General features: G+C 40.4%; 1 protein-coding gene and 1 pseudogene across 1 annotated transcript; one reads left to right on the plus strand and one right to left on the minus strand.

Moving 5' to 3' along the window:
• The first annotated feature begins 576 nt into the window (after positions 1-576).
• On the plus strand, positions 577-9,640 carry LOC108256820 (twinfilin-1-like; annotated as a pseudogene).
• Positions 9,641-11,875: 2,235 nt separating this feature from the next.
• actb2 (actin, beta 2) lies at positions 11,876-15,656 on the minus strand. Its single transcript, XM_017454668.3, has 6 exons — positions 15,501-15,656; positions 14,061-14,190; positions 13,710-13,949; positions 12,943-13,381; positions 12,677-12,858; positions 11,876-12,585 (listed from the first exon to the last, which is right to left on the minus strand). The coding sequence occupies exons 2-6, from the start codon at positions 14,181-14,183 to the stop codon at positions 12,442-12,444; spliced, it is 1,128 nt and encodes a 375-aa protein (XP_017310157.1). The 5' UTR covers positions 14,184-14,190; positions 15,501-15,656; the 3' UTR covers positions 11,876-12,441.
• Positions 15,657-16,460: the final 804 nt, after the last annotated feature.

Below are 16,460 nucleotides of genomic sequence, written 5' to 3' on the forward strand. Positions count from 1 at the left end.
GAGATAAGTTAACCTTTCTCTTTTTTTTGTAATTTAAACAAGTTCATATTTTTTGAGTATTTTGTTAAATAGTAAAATGTCATTGGTATAATATGGCAACATGTGATAATGAGACTGTGGTATGTGCATTCATGAATTGAAAGTTCGTGCGCATGTAAAAAGACACTAGGCTATGCATCTTCAAATGTTAGGCATGATGTAAATGAAATGGTAAAAAAAAAAAAAAAAAAATCCCAGTTAAATTTAAATTCCAGGTTCTAACACTATAATGTGAGACAGTTTTTAGACCACGAGAGGTCAATATTTATGAAAGGCACTGTACACACTAGTGATTTTTTTTCATTCACATAATGGCTTTCGTTTACACTATTATAAGTGTAAAGTTCCTTTATAACTATTAAATTATTCACTCTTTTTTTTGTTGACTTTTTTCTGTAGTTCCGCCCAGATCGGGATGTAGCCTGTTTTGCATAGTTCTCTGGAAGGAAAATCTGTCAACGACGTTCTACCACGTCACGTGACTGAGGGACGTCCTACGCGGTGACGTCAGTACAGGGGCCGGTTCTCTAGGTCTGAGTCGCTGTAGTTCTTCACTTCCGCGTTTCTTCGGCTTTTAAAGGCTGAGGAAGCGGTAAAATGTGTCATCAGACCGGCATCCAAAGTAAACTCTTTCATCAGTTGTTGTGAAAAAAGTTTCTATTGGAGCCGCTTCAAGCGACTTAATTCACAATGCAGTCATTCTGGGTTGCTGAGCACGCGCTGTGCACGCGCTGTGCACGCGCGTCTCAGTTAACGTTTCATTGATAGAGAGTGTTTACACTAATCAGGACCAGATTCGTGGAGAGAGCAATCTCTGCCAAGTGTGATCCAAGTTTTATTGCTCATATATAGCCATGCAAATGAAAGATTGTTTGGTCGTCAGTGCTGCTGCATCAACAGCTCGTTTCTCCGAGTGGTCAAAGTTATTTTATTAATAATAATAATAATAATAATAATAATAATAATAATAATGCACGTCAGTCAGGACTCCTTTAGCTACCTGGCATCCTTTTTAGGGAATTCATATAATTGTTTATTTCTAGAAAGGTCGCAGTCTTTTAGATAAGAGGATATTACATTTGAACTTTTTCTTTTTTTATTTCATGAGGCACATTGACTGCAAAATATAAAATCATTTGTTTTTGGATGTTATGAAACACTAGAATGCAAAATCTGGGATTCAAATGTATAAACAGTGGCCCTTCAGAGGTTTCTACTTTACTTCTTAACTTTTTATGTGTGTGAGAGAATTATCTAGAGGTGGACCGATAGTGGATTTTACCCATACCGATAACTAAGATGGGCAGTACCTGGCGATAACCGATTAGTCAATTGATATTTTAAAAAATTGACACTGAATGAAAACATAACACTCAAAGTAAAATATTGTTGAACTTTATTTCAAAACAAGAAAATGTACTGTAGTTTTTAAAATTAAATAAATGTATAAATAGTTATATATATATAACACTCAAAATAACTAAAAATAGAGACATTCAAAATTAAGTTAAAAAAAAAAGACACTTCAAATAACACAACAAAATTTGCCGGTTTTAATTTGGCCTCTAGAGGCCACTCTCATAATGTATAATGACAGCAGACCCTTCTCCACCACTCCCACAGCAGACACAACCGGGAAAAACTGTGTGGATTTTGAAATTGGTTATTGGTGCTGATTAATCGCCAAAAACTATCAATCAGTCGACTTATCAATCTGATTAATACTTTCTTACATACAAGTGGTCAGATTGTTTTGTTGTTTTTGCTCCGTATCTACAGCCATGGCAGAGATGAAGGAGATCTTCACCAAGGCATGGAATGGAGAGTACAGACTCATTAAGGTGGTCATTGAAAACGGTAGGTTTGAAGGCTGACACTAAGCTCTGTGATTTGGTTTGTGAATCCATACAAGGTGAAGAGAGATCTCCGTGCTGAGCCTACAGTTCTGCTGTGTTCTTCAAAACAGCTTGTGTTGGGAGGAACCAGATCTGCAGCACAAAAATGGCAGCTAGATTTACATCCTGCCCCTCTTGGAGGATGACATGCCTTCGTACGTCCTATACAGGCTGGACAGCACCAACAATCAGGGCTATGAGTGGATCTTCCTAGCATGGTCCCCGGATCATTCTGCCGTGAGTATAACATAGTGTAAATATAGTGTCCACAGGAAGATACAGGACAAGATTTTAAATGTTTAGTTAAACTTAACAAGCTGAAACACATTCATTTTTTAATTGAGTCCTCTCGTAGAAAAAACGGTTACGGTACACTTACCAGTACATAAGATACTGTTTTGGTTTCCTAAAACAGTGGTTTTCAAACTGGGGGCCGCCAGGGGGTGCCCAGGGGGCCTCAACAATTTGGTGTGCCCATCCCTCCCACTAGTATGTTTTCTCTTTCTCACTCTCAGACAACCACACACACACACACAATCAATTCCTAATGTGATGTAAGATGTAATTATTAATAAAAAAAGGGGGGGGGGGGTATATTCAGAAGTCTGTATTTTTAATGTGTTTTAAAGACATTTTGCAAAAGGGGGGCCTCAGTCAAATGTTGATGCCATTTGGGAGGCCTTGCCCTGGAAAAGTTTGGGAACCCCTGCCCTAAGGTACAGGTTAAATGTGTCCTCAAGGATTCACTATTGTGAAACAGGGCAAAATAGCTGCCTTTATATTTATTTATTTATTTATTTATTTATTTATTAAACGCCCTGTACATCCAAAACCTGTGCCATAAAAGAGTTAAAAAAAACTATACTTTGAAAGGCCCATGTTGAATGTAAAATATACACATGGAAAAAAACAATATAGTGTGTGATAGTGAGTTTAGGGGTCACTACAGATTCACTAGAACAGCTACAATACACATTTACCAGAGATCTACAAGTCTCTCTGACTATACTAACCATTCTTTCAAAATATATTCCTTCAACTGGTGTTTTGATGTTGATGATGATGATGATGATGATGGTGGTGAAGATCATTGTCTAGCATTGTCAACATCTCCCGTAGTTGTTCAACTGGATTGACATCTCATGAGACATTTGGTTTTCAGGTTGTTCATTTATCCATTTGTCGTGTTAATATAATGTCTCAAGAATAAACTTGAATGTGTGTATGATTCATATGTATTTATAATTGTAACCAGAGGATGAGCTGATTAGATTTTATTAGACATATAATTACAAATGTATACGTATACAGATGCAGCAGGCTCCATGGTTTTTGTTGTGGGCAGTGTTCAGGGCTGGAAAAGGTTTCTCCTAAGAGTAGCCATTAAAGACCACACATAGTGCTCTGTGAAACGATCTGGAAAGAGGAAAAGATCAGAATGCAGAATGAGATCACACTTCTTAAAACTAACAATAGCATGCTTAGATCATCCGTTGAAACGCTGTCCCGTGAGTTGGATGAAGCACAGGCTGCTTGTCAGTTTATGATAAAAAAAAAATAGTACAGTTGAGAAAAACACCAGTGGGAGATCTGTGGGTACCATGCTTTGTAACCGAGTTTCAGATTTTCAGGAAGTTGGTGATGAGGGTTGAGAGAGAGATTCTCTATCATTTAGCAGTAGTCAACACTCTGACCGTACAGTTAGATTTCCCATGCACCAGTTCACTCCAATACTACCATGTGTATTAGCGAAGAAGGGGAGGGGCCAATGACTTCTACGATGGTCAGAGGGTTTAATCCAAACGAACTAGAAGCTGTGATTAAGAATATTGGAAAATTTGACCCCACCAAACAGAATCCATTTGATTTTTTGACAAAACTGGAGCAATATTCAGACATGTACCAGTTTACAGATGGTGATGAATGCGTGGTGCTAACTATGTGTCTGCCCGATACTCTGTCCGGAGCCTTGAATGAAAAAGCGAAGGTCAGAACTGCAAATACATTGGAAAGGAAACAGGCATTGCTTGCAGTTTTAGGAATGATGTCAGTTGATTGGGATAAAATAGCTGAGTTGACCATGAGGTAAGGGGAACACCCAGTGGCATTTTCGGAACGGTTATTGGAGGCGTTTAAAACGTTCAGTAGCAATCCTGATATTACTCAGGATGATGTCAGCTTCAAATCTGCCCTACTTAGCAAGTGTGATCCTCTCACCCGTTCTGCTGTGGCAATGCATGTGACGCATCTCTTCGAGTATAATGACATTATTGGCAAAATGGCACAGTTTTACAACAGTAATGCTAATTCAAAAAAATCTCATCCTGTGTCAGCACTGGGTGTTAAAAAGCCCTATCAGAATGGCCATGCTACTGGAGATAAAAAGGAGAGACCACCTCTTTATAACCCTGCTAACCCAAGAGTGTGTTATTCATGTGGCAAAGAGGGACATATTTCTATGGAATGCAAAGTTTTGTCTAGGAGAACAGCTCCTAAAATTTATCTTAACCAGTTACAGGCTACGGTAAACAGACTGAGCAAGAAGAATGAGGAACTGTGTGCTCACATGGAGAAGCAGAGCTTTAAAGTCATGGCTTCTTCAGCATAGGGATCACAGGCCTCCATTTTACATGTAGCACCCCTGTCACGAGATAATCATGGTAGACCAATCGTAAATGTCGCTGATGGAGGCCGATACGATGATTGGTTAGTTGATTCTGGTGCTTCATTAACAATTCTTCATTCCGACAGTCCTGCACAGAATGGTAAAGATAAAGGTTTGACGGAACAATTTCTCTTGCATCCCAGACAGAAAATATGCCATTCCAAATTGGCAGAGCCTGGCTTAGTAGAACGGATGATGGTCGCAGTATATTAGGTTCAGACATTATGACTCAACTCTATATCATTGACTATGGCAACAATTGCATTTGGCGTAATCCTGAGAGTACAGATAAGGTCGTGGAGATTTCCGATGTACATACTGTACATACGATCAAAAAGGCAGAGGATTATGACTTAGATGCCTTCTTATCGGTGGAAGATTCTGAGTTATCAGAACTATTAGATCAGAACAGAGGTGTTTTTGTTCATTCAAAGCAGGATTGTGGTTGTGTTAATACTAGTGTGATGGAAGTGAAGGTTCACGGAGGTGATCCACCCTCTCTCAGACAGTACAATTATCCCGACACGGCAAAGCCCTACATACAGTGTACTGTGGATTCTACCTTAAAACAGAGCATTAATAGGCCTTGCCTTTCTCCATAATTAGCCCCAATTGGGCATGTCCGCAAACCAGACGAACATGATGATAGCCAAGAAAGCTGCTGTGGACAGAATAACATCAATCTATTGTAGGCGGTCTGTTTGCCAAGCATGATGCACGGATAATCGTACATGACAACATGTTACTGTACAGATGTGGTGACACTCCAGTGTGGGTTCCACCTATAAGATTGCGGCATGATATTTTGTATCGTATCCACTATCAGGGGGGACACTTAGGTGTAACAAAAGTGAAGGTCAGGATAGAAAACATGTTCTTGTGGCCAGGCATAGATAAAGATGTGAGCAAGTGAGTGTATGTGTTTGTAATGTTTTACTGATTATTTTATTTATTGTGTGCGTTTAGAAGGTGCTGTGTGACGTGTTGTGTGGGACAAAAGGGGGGCAATTCTTTCTGTTTGCATGTGTTTTTCAGTATCTCCTAACCAAAGGAAGTAAAGATGTGGCGATGATTTTGATGGCGGCCCTCCTGACAGCAGTAAAGATGCAAGAGTGCCGGACCAATCAGTTCCTTCATCAGGTGTGGTGACGAGACCCTATCCCAGTGTGCTAATCAACAACGTCCAATGGATCCATGCTCCAGTCCTAGTGAATATGACGGTGTGTGTGGTCTCCAGATTTGGATGAACGGTGCCAGGGAGATGTGTGACAGGAAGGTACAAAGACCTCTCGCCAACAGCATTCTTGAGGTTTCATGGTGCTGTAGCGACCAGCTCATCCACGGACCACCTAACAGAAGATCTACAAGTAAACCACACCCAGGGAAACCACCTTCAGGCAGAAGTTATTGGAGTTTGTGGAGAGGGTACTTGGAATCATCTGGAAGAAGCTGGGAATATCCTGTAGGATTAGTGCACAAAAGCTCTGCAAGAAAGAAGCTTAAGGCCCTAGTGGGGCTGCAGGTTTTGCAAACAGATGATTATCTCCATGAGGAACCACAATGAAGAAGAAGAGACTTACAGGACGTTCACACCATCACATCTGCCCTATCTTTCATCTCTCATAACAAAAAAGGCTTGCAACAATATGCAACTATGACCCTTCTTGATCACTTCTTCTCTGTCACTTCTTTATCCTTGTCAACTGTAGCCAGACGCTTTGCCTGTTAAATTTCACCTCATTTTATAGGAGACTAGAGTCAACATGGTCTATAGGAAATTATTACTTTCCATATGTAAATTACTTTCCATATGTAAATGGATGCATGACCGAGACTTATCTATTGCTTATTCAGGTTTAATTCAGGATGTAACCTTCAAAACTGTTGTTTGCATATGTATAATCCTCATTGTTTGCCAATGCATTCTGTTATGCTGTATGTGTTCTTTATTAAGACATCAAATTGCAGATAACTCGATGATCACGTCAGGATGTTCCCGCTGACTGTGATGGTTCTTGAATGCCTCTCTTCCTAACCCAAGAAACATTTTATATAGTACCAAATTATAAAAGAAACCTTATGATGAAGTTTTGCCTAATTTGAGGGATCAGGAACCAGTGTCCATGAGGTGATGACCTAGTGACGTTTAAGATTCTCCAGTGGTCAGAGGAGGACAACTTAAGGCAGGGCTTCACCACCACTGGTGGTGCCCAATGTGGGAGGTGTAATCTGTATAAAGGGGGTGGATGTGATGCCTCTTTTGGGCCAAAAGCATTAAAGGGAACTGCCTCTCAGCAGATTCCACCCCGAACTGTGTTAGGATAAGCTTGTTCCCCAAAAAGGCAGAACTATCAATGGAACAATTTATCTGAGTCTCAGCAATATGTGTATAATACCACCTAAAGTGACATTCACACAGTTATAGCATGGGAGCGGCATTGGGACATCAAGAACCATCTCTGAACAGAGGGCTACGTGACCGTGATTAGCATTCAGAAAGACATCTGTCTCGATAATCCTATCTCATCACCATTTGAGGTCACACCTGTAACAACATCTGTACTGTGAGAATGGAAAGTGATCACATCAAATGCTATCCTTAATTTATTAATTAATAAAAATACTTATTTTTAAAAAATAAAAATACATATTGTGTGTATATGTGAGGGAGAGAGATTAAGGAATAATGCCACAAAGAACTGAGGCTGAATTGAGAGCAAGGGGAGGCCCTACTCAGAACAACTATAGTGTTCGTAATAAAGTGCTTGCTGAGTGTGTGTATGTATATAATGTCAGAACTTTGTGACTTTTATTTTATTCAGATTTTTATCCTCTAAGACTCTGGCATAATAAACAAGTTGTTATTGTTGCGTTTGTAGTTTGTTGTTGTTGATGATAATAATAAGAAGAGGAAAAAGAATACTAACAGTCCTGTCTCTGTGCAGGACGATGTATCACTAAACGGCTATAAAAGGTACTTGGTGTCCCAGGCTGCTCCACTCCCACTGACTGCTGCTGAGGAGGAACTGAGGCAAATCAAACTCAATGAGGTACTGCTGCATGACATCTATTAAGATGCACACCTAGATGCACATGACTTCATTTTGTTGGCCTAAAATAAATAAAGCCATCGCTTACACTATACTAATAGGTTCAAGTAAAATAAGAGCAGGCTTTACTGAGTAAACGTCCATCAAAATGATGGCTGGGAGTGATATATATACAGATATCGTAGTGTATAACGATACATGTTCGTGTGACCATTGATTTTGCACTGCATGGATGGTCCCATCTGTCTCCGTATCTCCAGGGCCTGCATGTTATAGCTATGGCGTTTCAGTGTCATGTTTCGCATGTCTAAAAATACATGCAGGCAGCTGTGGAATTATTGGCACCCCTGGTAAAGATGTGAAGGATTATGAAAAGGTTTAGGGGACAAAAAAAAAAAACTAGATATAAATGTATTTTTTAACAAAACCATCTTATCAATTATTTTCACCAGTAGAAATATTATCAACAAATGTTTAAAAAAAAAAAAAAAAAAGTGTTTAGGAACTCTTACAAGGTCATCCATGACTTCTGGTTTCAGCAGGGTGTAAATCTGAGGTGACTATGGCCAAAATTCCTTAGTCACTTATTAACATGGGGAAGATTAGACAATGCACATATGACATGAGATAAGAGTGTGTCGGCCTTCATAAATCAGGCAATGGCTATATACCGTACAATCCCCTCAGAGAGTATTCGGACGGCAAGGCCAGTGCTTTTGTCTCTGCTTTTCACTGAAGACGTTTGGGTTTGAGATCAAAAGATGAATATGAGACAATAGGAGTTTCAGCTTTCATTTCTTGATATATATAACTAGTTGTGTTAAAGACTTAGAACATGGCAACGTTTTGTTTGAACCCATCCATTTTTCAAGTGATCAAAAATACTGGAGCATGTGACTGACATGTTGCCAAGGTGTGCGCTTAATCAATTGTTTAAACAGTCAATAACACTGAATGTCTATTGATGGTTTGAGCCATGGACATGCACATGCATTGTACATAGCGAATACAACAATTTGGAATGTCCTGAAAAAGAAATAAAACCCCTGGTGTACTAACAACCAGACATCGAACAGGTTGACCAAGGAAAACAGCAGTTGACAGAAACATTGTTTACTATGGATGTCAGTAATTCTGGAACTGACTGTAGATGCTCTCTTGTTTGTACCAACTCCTGGAGCCAAATTCGGAGCATGCAGCACATAATGTACATGCTGACAAATAAAAATACAGCTTGTCTTCATTAAGTGACCATGTTACATGGACAGCCTTAACAGGCAGCCATTTTCAAAACATCTCACTGAGATCAGCAGGGCAGATTACAGTGCAGTAAGCTATATTTGGGGCAGAGTAAGGCCACTTTTATTAAGCAGATGGACATAAAACCATCTCCTGCAGCCTCTGTAAAATATATGTCGTGTGTATGGTAGAGATGAATACATTATTCAGGATGAATAGATAATGTATTCTAAACAAATACAGATGGCAGCATTGTGTAGTGAATGGAGGAATAAGTGGAAGCACTTGTCATTATATAAACTGTTCCCTACATGTGTGCTTGAAATAGGAGCAGATTTTGATGTTGAAATTGTACTCAAAATGTATACCAGCACGCATGTGTGCGTATGTGTGTGTTGTACGCTCTTACAGGTGCAGACAGACATCCACCTGGACACAAAGCAGCAGACTTTGAAGGGGCGTAGCTTTCCCCATGCAAAGAGATGCCACTGAGGCCTTAGAGCAATTCAGAGACAAAATGATTAACTATGTTCAGCTTGTAAGCAACTCCTACTTATTACACAAATGCACCACTGTCATATATCCACCTATATAATGACTTTCGCCTTAAATGAGCATTTGAGCATGTAATTTGATCATTTGCTCTGAGATGCTGACAAACTCAAGACTTGAACATATCAATGTTGTCAGCTGTGTTTTCTGTTGCATGCTGATGTCTCCAGGTGTCATCTATGCCCAACTCTGACCTCTAGTGGATTCTGACAGTAATTTCTTGTTAGGGTGATTAAGCACAGCCTCACATTACAGTTGCAATCAAAATGATTCAACCCCCATTGCAAATCAGGTTTATTGTCAAAATGTACAGACTTTCAGCTATTTGCAGTGAACAAATCAAACAAAAGCAATTGAAATACTTCAACACAACGAATGCTTCAAGTGGTTTCGCCAAATTCAACTGGAAATGCAACTTATAATGAGTTCTCCAGTTTCAAAATTATTCAACCCCTTCATGGCAAGCATCTTTAGTACTTATTAGAGCATCCTTTATGTTACATGGCCTGTAAACTTGGATAAAATTCAATTTGAATAGAATACTGAACTTGTTAAATCTGTGCTGTAGTAATTACGCCAGTATGTTGACTGGGACACTCACAGGGTGTTGAGTCTGATCTACTTCTGTTCTACAGACTGGGTGTAGAAACCTCTAATCCACAACATTGATAAAAGTCTCCGGCTGAGCCAGGAATCGTGACGGAGTCACAGTGTGGTGTCAGTAGTCTGTCAGACCCACTCAGAGCTTTCACACACACTCCGGTAAGCTATGACCTTAACCCAGCAAAATTGCTCTGAGACCAGAAGAGCCCCTGCAGCACAATGGCTTTAATAGTGCTGTGGCCACTAAATTTCACTTTCTCATGGGCTTTCTCATGTGCTCTCTGACCAAAATGGGTTTCAAAATTATATACTCAAAACTCCCCAGTGTAAGGTTTCATAGTGAAACTATGACAACACTTGATGGCGCTATTGTCTTTCATCTCAGACTGCTATAGGGCTGTCTTATTCCGTGTGTATTCTGGTACGACATGCTCTGGATTCAGATAGGGGTGTGTGTGTGTGTTTCTGTTTGTGTGGATTTCCTTCGGGTTCTCCAGTTTAATCCCACTTTCATAAAACATGCCAGTAGGTGGATTGTCGAGGGTAAATTGTCCCTAGGTGTGAATGAGTGTGTTCCTGGAAAAGGTCAGGATAAGGTGGGTACTGAAGATGAATTCATGAATGAATGAATGAATATAAAAGGCTACTAAAATGTCTTTCCTTGGCAGTGGGGTCATACCTTCAAGAGAACAGTCTTTAATAGCGTTTTATCTTTTACCTGGTAAGGTGGATATAATGTACCTTTAAAGAATTACTCTAAAAGCTAATTAAAGGTAGAAGAGTGGTTTCTTTAAGGTCAAATTGCTTAAATGTAGCTTAAATCATTAAAGGTACAGTACGTTCACATTACCATGCAAAGGATAAACGTTAAAAGTGCAAAAGATGTACCAGAGAGAGAGAGAGAGAATAGACATGACCTTGTTTCACTGTGCATGCAATTCAAAATTGGATTAAAGGATTCAAGATAAACAGACAACCAAAGTGACATCAGCTCACTGAAAGCTGCCTAAAACATCTCTTATATTAAGTGTGCCTTGTTAGCAGAGCTCCAAAATGATATGCACCACATTTTATTCTATTTGCTGCCACTTTCACTGCAGAGCAACATCATTCATTCTCTCCCAGGAGGAAACACTGGTACTCTGCAGCGTGTTGGCTGTTATACATCTGCAGTACTCTGAAGGCGGATACTGCAGGTACTGTATATCTGCTGAATGAACACAGTGCCATCTGCTGTACGGTCTGAAATAGAACCGCAAACTGCTCTCTCCCTTACAGCACATGGTTTCCTATACTTAAAATCCTGAACCCAACACCGCTAATCTGTTAATCAATACGAGTAAACCAACTAATTTATCAGCCAATGAAACCTCCTTTTTGAAACACTTATTCAGTAATCGTTCAACACAAGGGCTTCTCTGCAAAGTATTTGTGATTGAAAGAATAGAAGGATTCTAAAGTAAAATACTTTGGCAGCAACAGTTTGAATAAAGCATTAATGTACACACTGTACAAAAATATTAAGACTTCATCTGGACACTTTAATTGTTCCTGGGATTGATGCACCTGCATTTTCCATGGAAAATGGTGACAAACTAATTTATGAATTAATCATTCCCTTTTTTAAGCTTATGAGAGATTAGACTGAGTGCAGTAATTGTATACAATACAGAGTCTGTGATGTGGACACAATGAGGTTTTATAGCAGTTCATTTCAGTCTGAACACTAGAGCTACAGCATCACCACTGTGATCAACTGAACCACTGCCTTTCATCAGCACTTGCTTCTTGTTCACCTTTTTAAAAACTCATAAAAGACTCTAGACAAAGGCTTTGTCGTCTTACACATGTGCACTTTTATTGGAATTGAATTAAGTCAGTGTACAGGTTGGCCCCACCAAGTGTCTGGCACCACCATGTTCCATACAGCTTTTATGTTTGCCCAAGGGGGAATGAACCTTTACATTTTGAAAAGGTAAAGCTTTGTATTTCCATTTTGTAACACAAAGAAAACAAAAAGGACCAAGATTAAGGCTGAAAGTACAAAAACCCAGACATTGTTTTCTGTTACATAACTTACATACAAGCAATACTACAATGTTAAGTATGCTCCCAATCATTGGGCAGCCTTCATAGAGGCAAATAAGTTTCTGAACAATGCATTTAATGAACATTTGGAATGACTAAAAAGAAACAAAACAAAAAAAGTACTTTGAGTCCTCAGATGCATTGTAGAACTTCGGGGATGCTTATTTGCCAAAAAACATTGCCGTCACCTTCACCGTTCCAGTTTTTAGATCCTGAGTCAAGCGCCAAAAATAACAAAAGCCATGCCAATGTTGTCGTTTCAGGGTTTTCTCTGCGCAGATTGAGTCGGCGTGAAGTGGTAACAGTCTGTTTAGAAGCATTTGCGGTGGACGATGGAGGGTCCAGACTCATCGTACTCCTGCTTGCTGATCCACATCTGCTGGAAGGTGGACAGGGAGGCCAGGATGGAGCCTCCGATCCAGACAGAGTATTTGCGCTCAGGTGGGGCAATGATCTGCAAAGACAAGACCAGCATTAGCCTCACATTAAAGCATTCACTTGCCTTTTCATTCATCAGCCACCCGTGATGGATAAACCAAGCTCACCTTAATTTTCATTGTGCTAGGGGCCAGGGATGTGATTTCCTTCTGCATCCTGTCTGCAATGCCAGGGTACATGGTGGTACCGCCAGACAGTACAGTGTTGGCATACAGATCCTTACGGATATCCACATCACACTTCATGATGGAGTTGAAGGTGGTCTCATGGATTCCACAGGACTCCATACCTGAAGATCAAGACAGTATTAGACAAGGTCTCCAGAAGCAAAACAGTACAAGTGCACTAACTACAGCACTTGTTAACTTCTTACCCAGGAAAGATGGCTGGAAGAGAGCCTCAGGGCACCTGAACCTCTCATTGCCAATGGTGATGACCTGTCCGTCAGGCAGCTCATAGCTCTTCTCCAGAGAGGAGGAAGAGGCAGCAGTGCCCATCTCCTGCTCGAAGTCAAGGGCAACATAGCAGAGCTTCTCCTTGATGTCACGGACAATTTCTCTCTCAGCTGTGGTAGTGAAGCTGTAGCCTCTCTCGGTCAGGATCTTCATGAGGTAGTCAGTCAGGTCACGGCCAGCCAGGTCCAGACGGAGGATGGCATGGGGCAGGGCATAACCTTCATAGATGGGCACAGTGTGGGTCACACCATCACCAGAGTCCATCACGATACCAGTGGTACGACCAGAGGCATACAGGGACAGCACAGCCTGGATAGCAACGTACATGGCTGGGGTGTTGAAGGTCTCGAACATGATCTGAAATGAGAAAAATGAAGGTTTAATCCCCCCCATTTTGTTTTAGTAGGTTGTCACCACAGGCCATGCAGTTAGTTAGAATAAAGACAAGTCGGAATTAAAGAGAGAAGCATGTGTAAACAAAGATTGCACACAAAACAAAGTGCAGAAAGACCAGGCAGGGAAAGAAATAACCTGCTGGTTCCAATAGATGAGAAACTCAGGAGTTCAGAGGAGATGAAGCCTGGAGAAAGTGAATGAATTGGATGAACTCAAGGAGAAGAGTAATAGGTTTAAGAAGGTCAAGGGAAAGGCAGAGTCACATCACTTCAAATGTTACTAAACCAACCTGGGTCATCTTTTCTCTGTTGGCTTTGGGGTTCAGGGGAGCCTCAGTAAGCAGGACAGGGTGCTCCTCGGGGGCAACACGCAGCTCATTGTAGAAGGTATGATGCCAGATCTTCTCCATGTCATCCCAGTTGGTGACAATACCGTGCTCAATGGGGTACTTCAGGGTCAGGATACCCCTTTTGCTCTGAGCCTCATCACCAACGTAGCTGTCCTTCTGTCCCATACCAACCATCACACCCTGTAAGAAGCAAGACAATCAGGTTAAAGAAAGTTCACCGTACCAAGTGAAAAATAATGCAAGTTAGCAGTGTAAATTTTTTTTTTTTTTAATTAAGAACAAAAACTATACCTGGTGTCTTGGGCGACCCACAATGGATGGGAAGACAGCACGGGGAGCATCATCTCCAGCGAATCCGGCCTTACACATACCGGATCCGTTGTCAACAACCAGTGCGGCAATTTCATCATCCATGGCTGAACTACACAGGAGAGGAGAATAATTAATTGACAGCAAAGCAGCAGGGCTTCCAGTAAACACGTGACCACCCTGTAGCACGCACACTTCCGGTTTCCTGTTAGTCCTGCATTTCATTCTGTCGCCACTAGAGGGAGCTAAAGCGAAACAATACGCGCGCCAGACAAAGGAAGTACCTCCACTTGCTCACTATTACCATATAAGGCAATGGTTTGAGAGCCGCTTTGCTACTGCCGGTGGTATGGCATTCAGCCAGAGGAAGAAAGGTAATTTCAATAAAAGGGAACGGACTGCTAAGTTCATATCCATGGCCACTCCCTGAATAAAAAGTTACACATCAGAGCCTCATTGTCTTAAACAGATATCCGCATGCATCTTCCGTGGTAACGATACTGCGTCACGACTCCGCAATCAGTCGTGACGTTGAGCTTCAAAACGGCTAGTCAAGTCTCAAACCCGACCTGCTTTTATTTCATTAAAATCTCTCAAAAGGACACGTTGCTAGCATAAACTAGAAACTGGTGCTATTACACAGCCTCGCACGCAAACTAAGCCGTTACATTCTAACAGCCGGTTAAATGAAGTGTGCCACACCTTGAGTTCAGCCAACTGTCGGATTCAATGGAGGAAAGAAAAAAACCGGCCAGACAAGGTATGAACTAACACTGGCGTGGTTGGTACAGAGATCAAATCTCTACCCTATTTTCAAAAGGACAAAAAAAGTTTAAAAATCGATGGCTAACCGAAACCCCAACCAATTTTAGAGTTACTGCGGAGACATTTGTGCTTTAATGTGTGAAGGGCGGCCAGCTATGGCGCCTAGTGAATATAAGCTAGCATGCTAGCTAGTAGCCATGGAGTAACGTTAACCAAGTAGGTCACACCCTACTGCAGCGAGGACATTAGAGAACGAGGAGAAAACACGCCAAGTAACGCCAAAATATGAGTTTCAACACAACCACAGACAATAATAAACACTTTCAAGTATTTAATAAACAAGACAACGATTTTTTTTTAAAAATTGTTTTATAATCGCGCGTGCACAAGCCAACTGTTTAATAGTTGGTTATGCGACCAAATTACAAGGTTCGGGGAGTTTACGGTCAAATTAAGTAGTATTTTTTTTTTTTACTACTGCAGTGATATTACAGTAAATCAAAATGGATGAAGGGAAACTTCATAATTTTAGGATTCAAGTTTAAATTAAACCTACACAAAGGAATCATTTATTTGCATGCATTAATAATAATAATAATAATAATAATAATAATAATAATAATAATAATAATAATAATAAAACAATGAAAACCTTACCTTAAGGTTTGGGGTTTGTCGGCTTAAGAAAAAAAAATTAGTTGGGTAGATGATATCCCGCACTAGCTGCGTGTGGAGGAGCTCAAAGTGAAGTGGGAGAGCTGGGCGCGTGTTTTTATACTGCTGCACATGCCCGGCTCGAGCCATAAAAGGTAAACTTTCGGATCTCTACCTTTTGATTGGTCCAGCGTCACACACCCGGCTGTCGCGTGCACATTGCTACACTGGCTTCTTGCAACTTGAGAGTGAAAAAGAAGGGGAAGCTAGGCTTGTAGAGGAAAAGAGGCCTGGTTAACCCATGATGAAAAAGTGTCCAGTTATTTATTTTATTTATTTATTTATTTATTCTTGTTGAAAAATCTATATCTAAACACATTCTTTAGTACCTTTGATTGGGTAAAAATAACACGGTTTTGTGTGAAAATGAACAGTGTGTGAAATGAATGAACCAAGCTTTGGTAATGTACAACAGGCTAAATGGCTGCATGATGTGTTCACATTCCAATTAATGCAAAATGATTAACAAGTCATTTATTCTCCTTCTTATAGACTAAAATGAATTGTGCAAGAAGGCTATGATTACAAGAATTAGAAATGGTACTCTGTAGTGCCACTTGCTAATAAGCATTAGGCTGGATGAATAGCCTAGCTGCTACAGAGAGAATCTGTGTATTGTCTTTGGTCTCTGTATGTAGCACCTTCAAATGCTTATAAATTATAAAACTTGTCTTTGATTACAGTAACTTTGCATAGTAAATCTTGCTATGTGATTCACTTACTGTTGAGAGACAACAGGTGAGTTAATATGGAGTGCAAAGTTGTATGTAATGTATTATGAAGGGAGGCATGGCATTAATTTTATGGCTTTATATCAGCCTGAAAGTGCTGATATCCCAGACTCGATTGCTTTAGTGTCCTCTCGTAAGATGTTGTAAACATGTGGAGCTTGGGTTTTTCTTA

Source organism: Ictalurus punctatus, chromosome 24 (assembly GCF_001660625.3).
Source record: "Ictalurus punctatus breed USDA103 chromosome 24, Coco_2.0, whole genome shotgun sequence".
In the NCBI taxonomy this organism is placed as follows: Eukaryota; Metazoa; Chordata; class Actinopteri; order Siluriformes; family Ictaluridae; genus Ictalurus; species Ictalurus punctatus.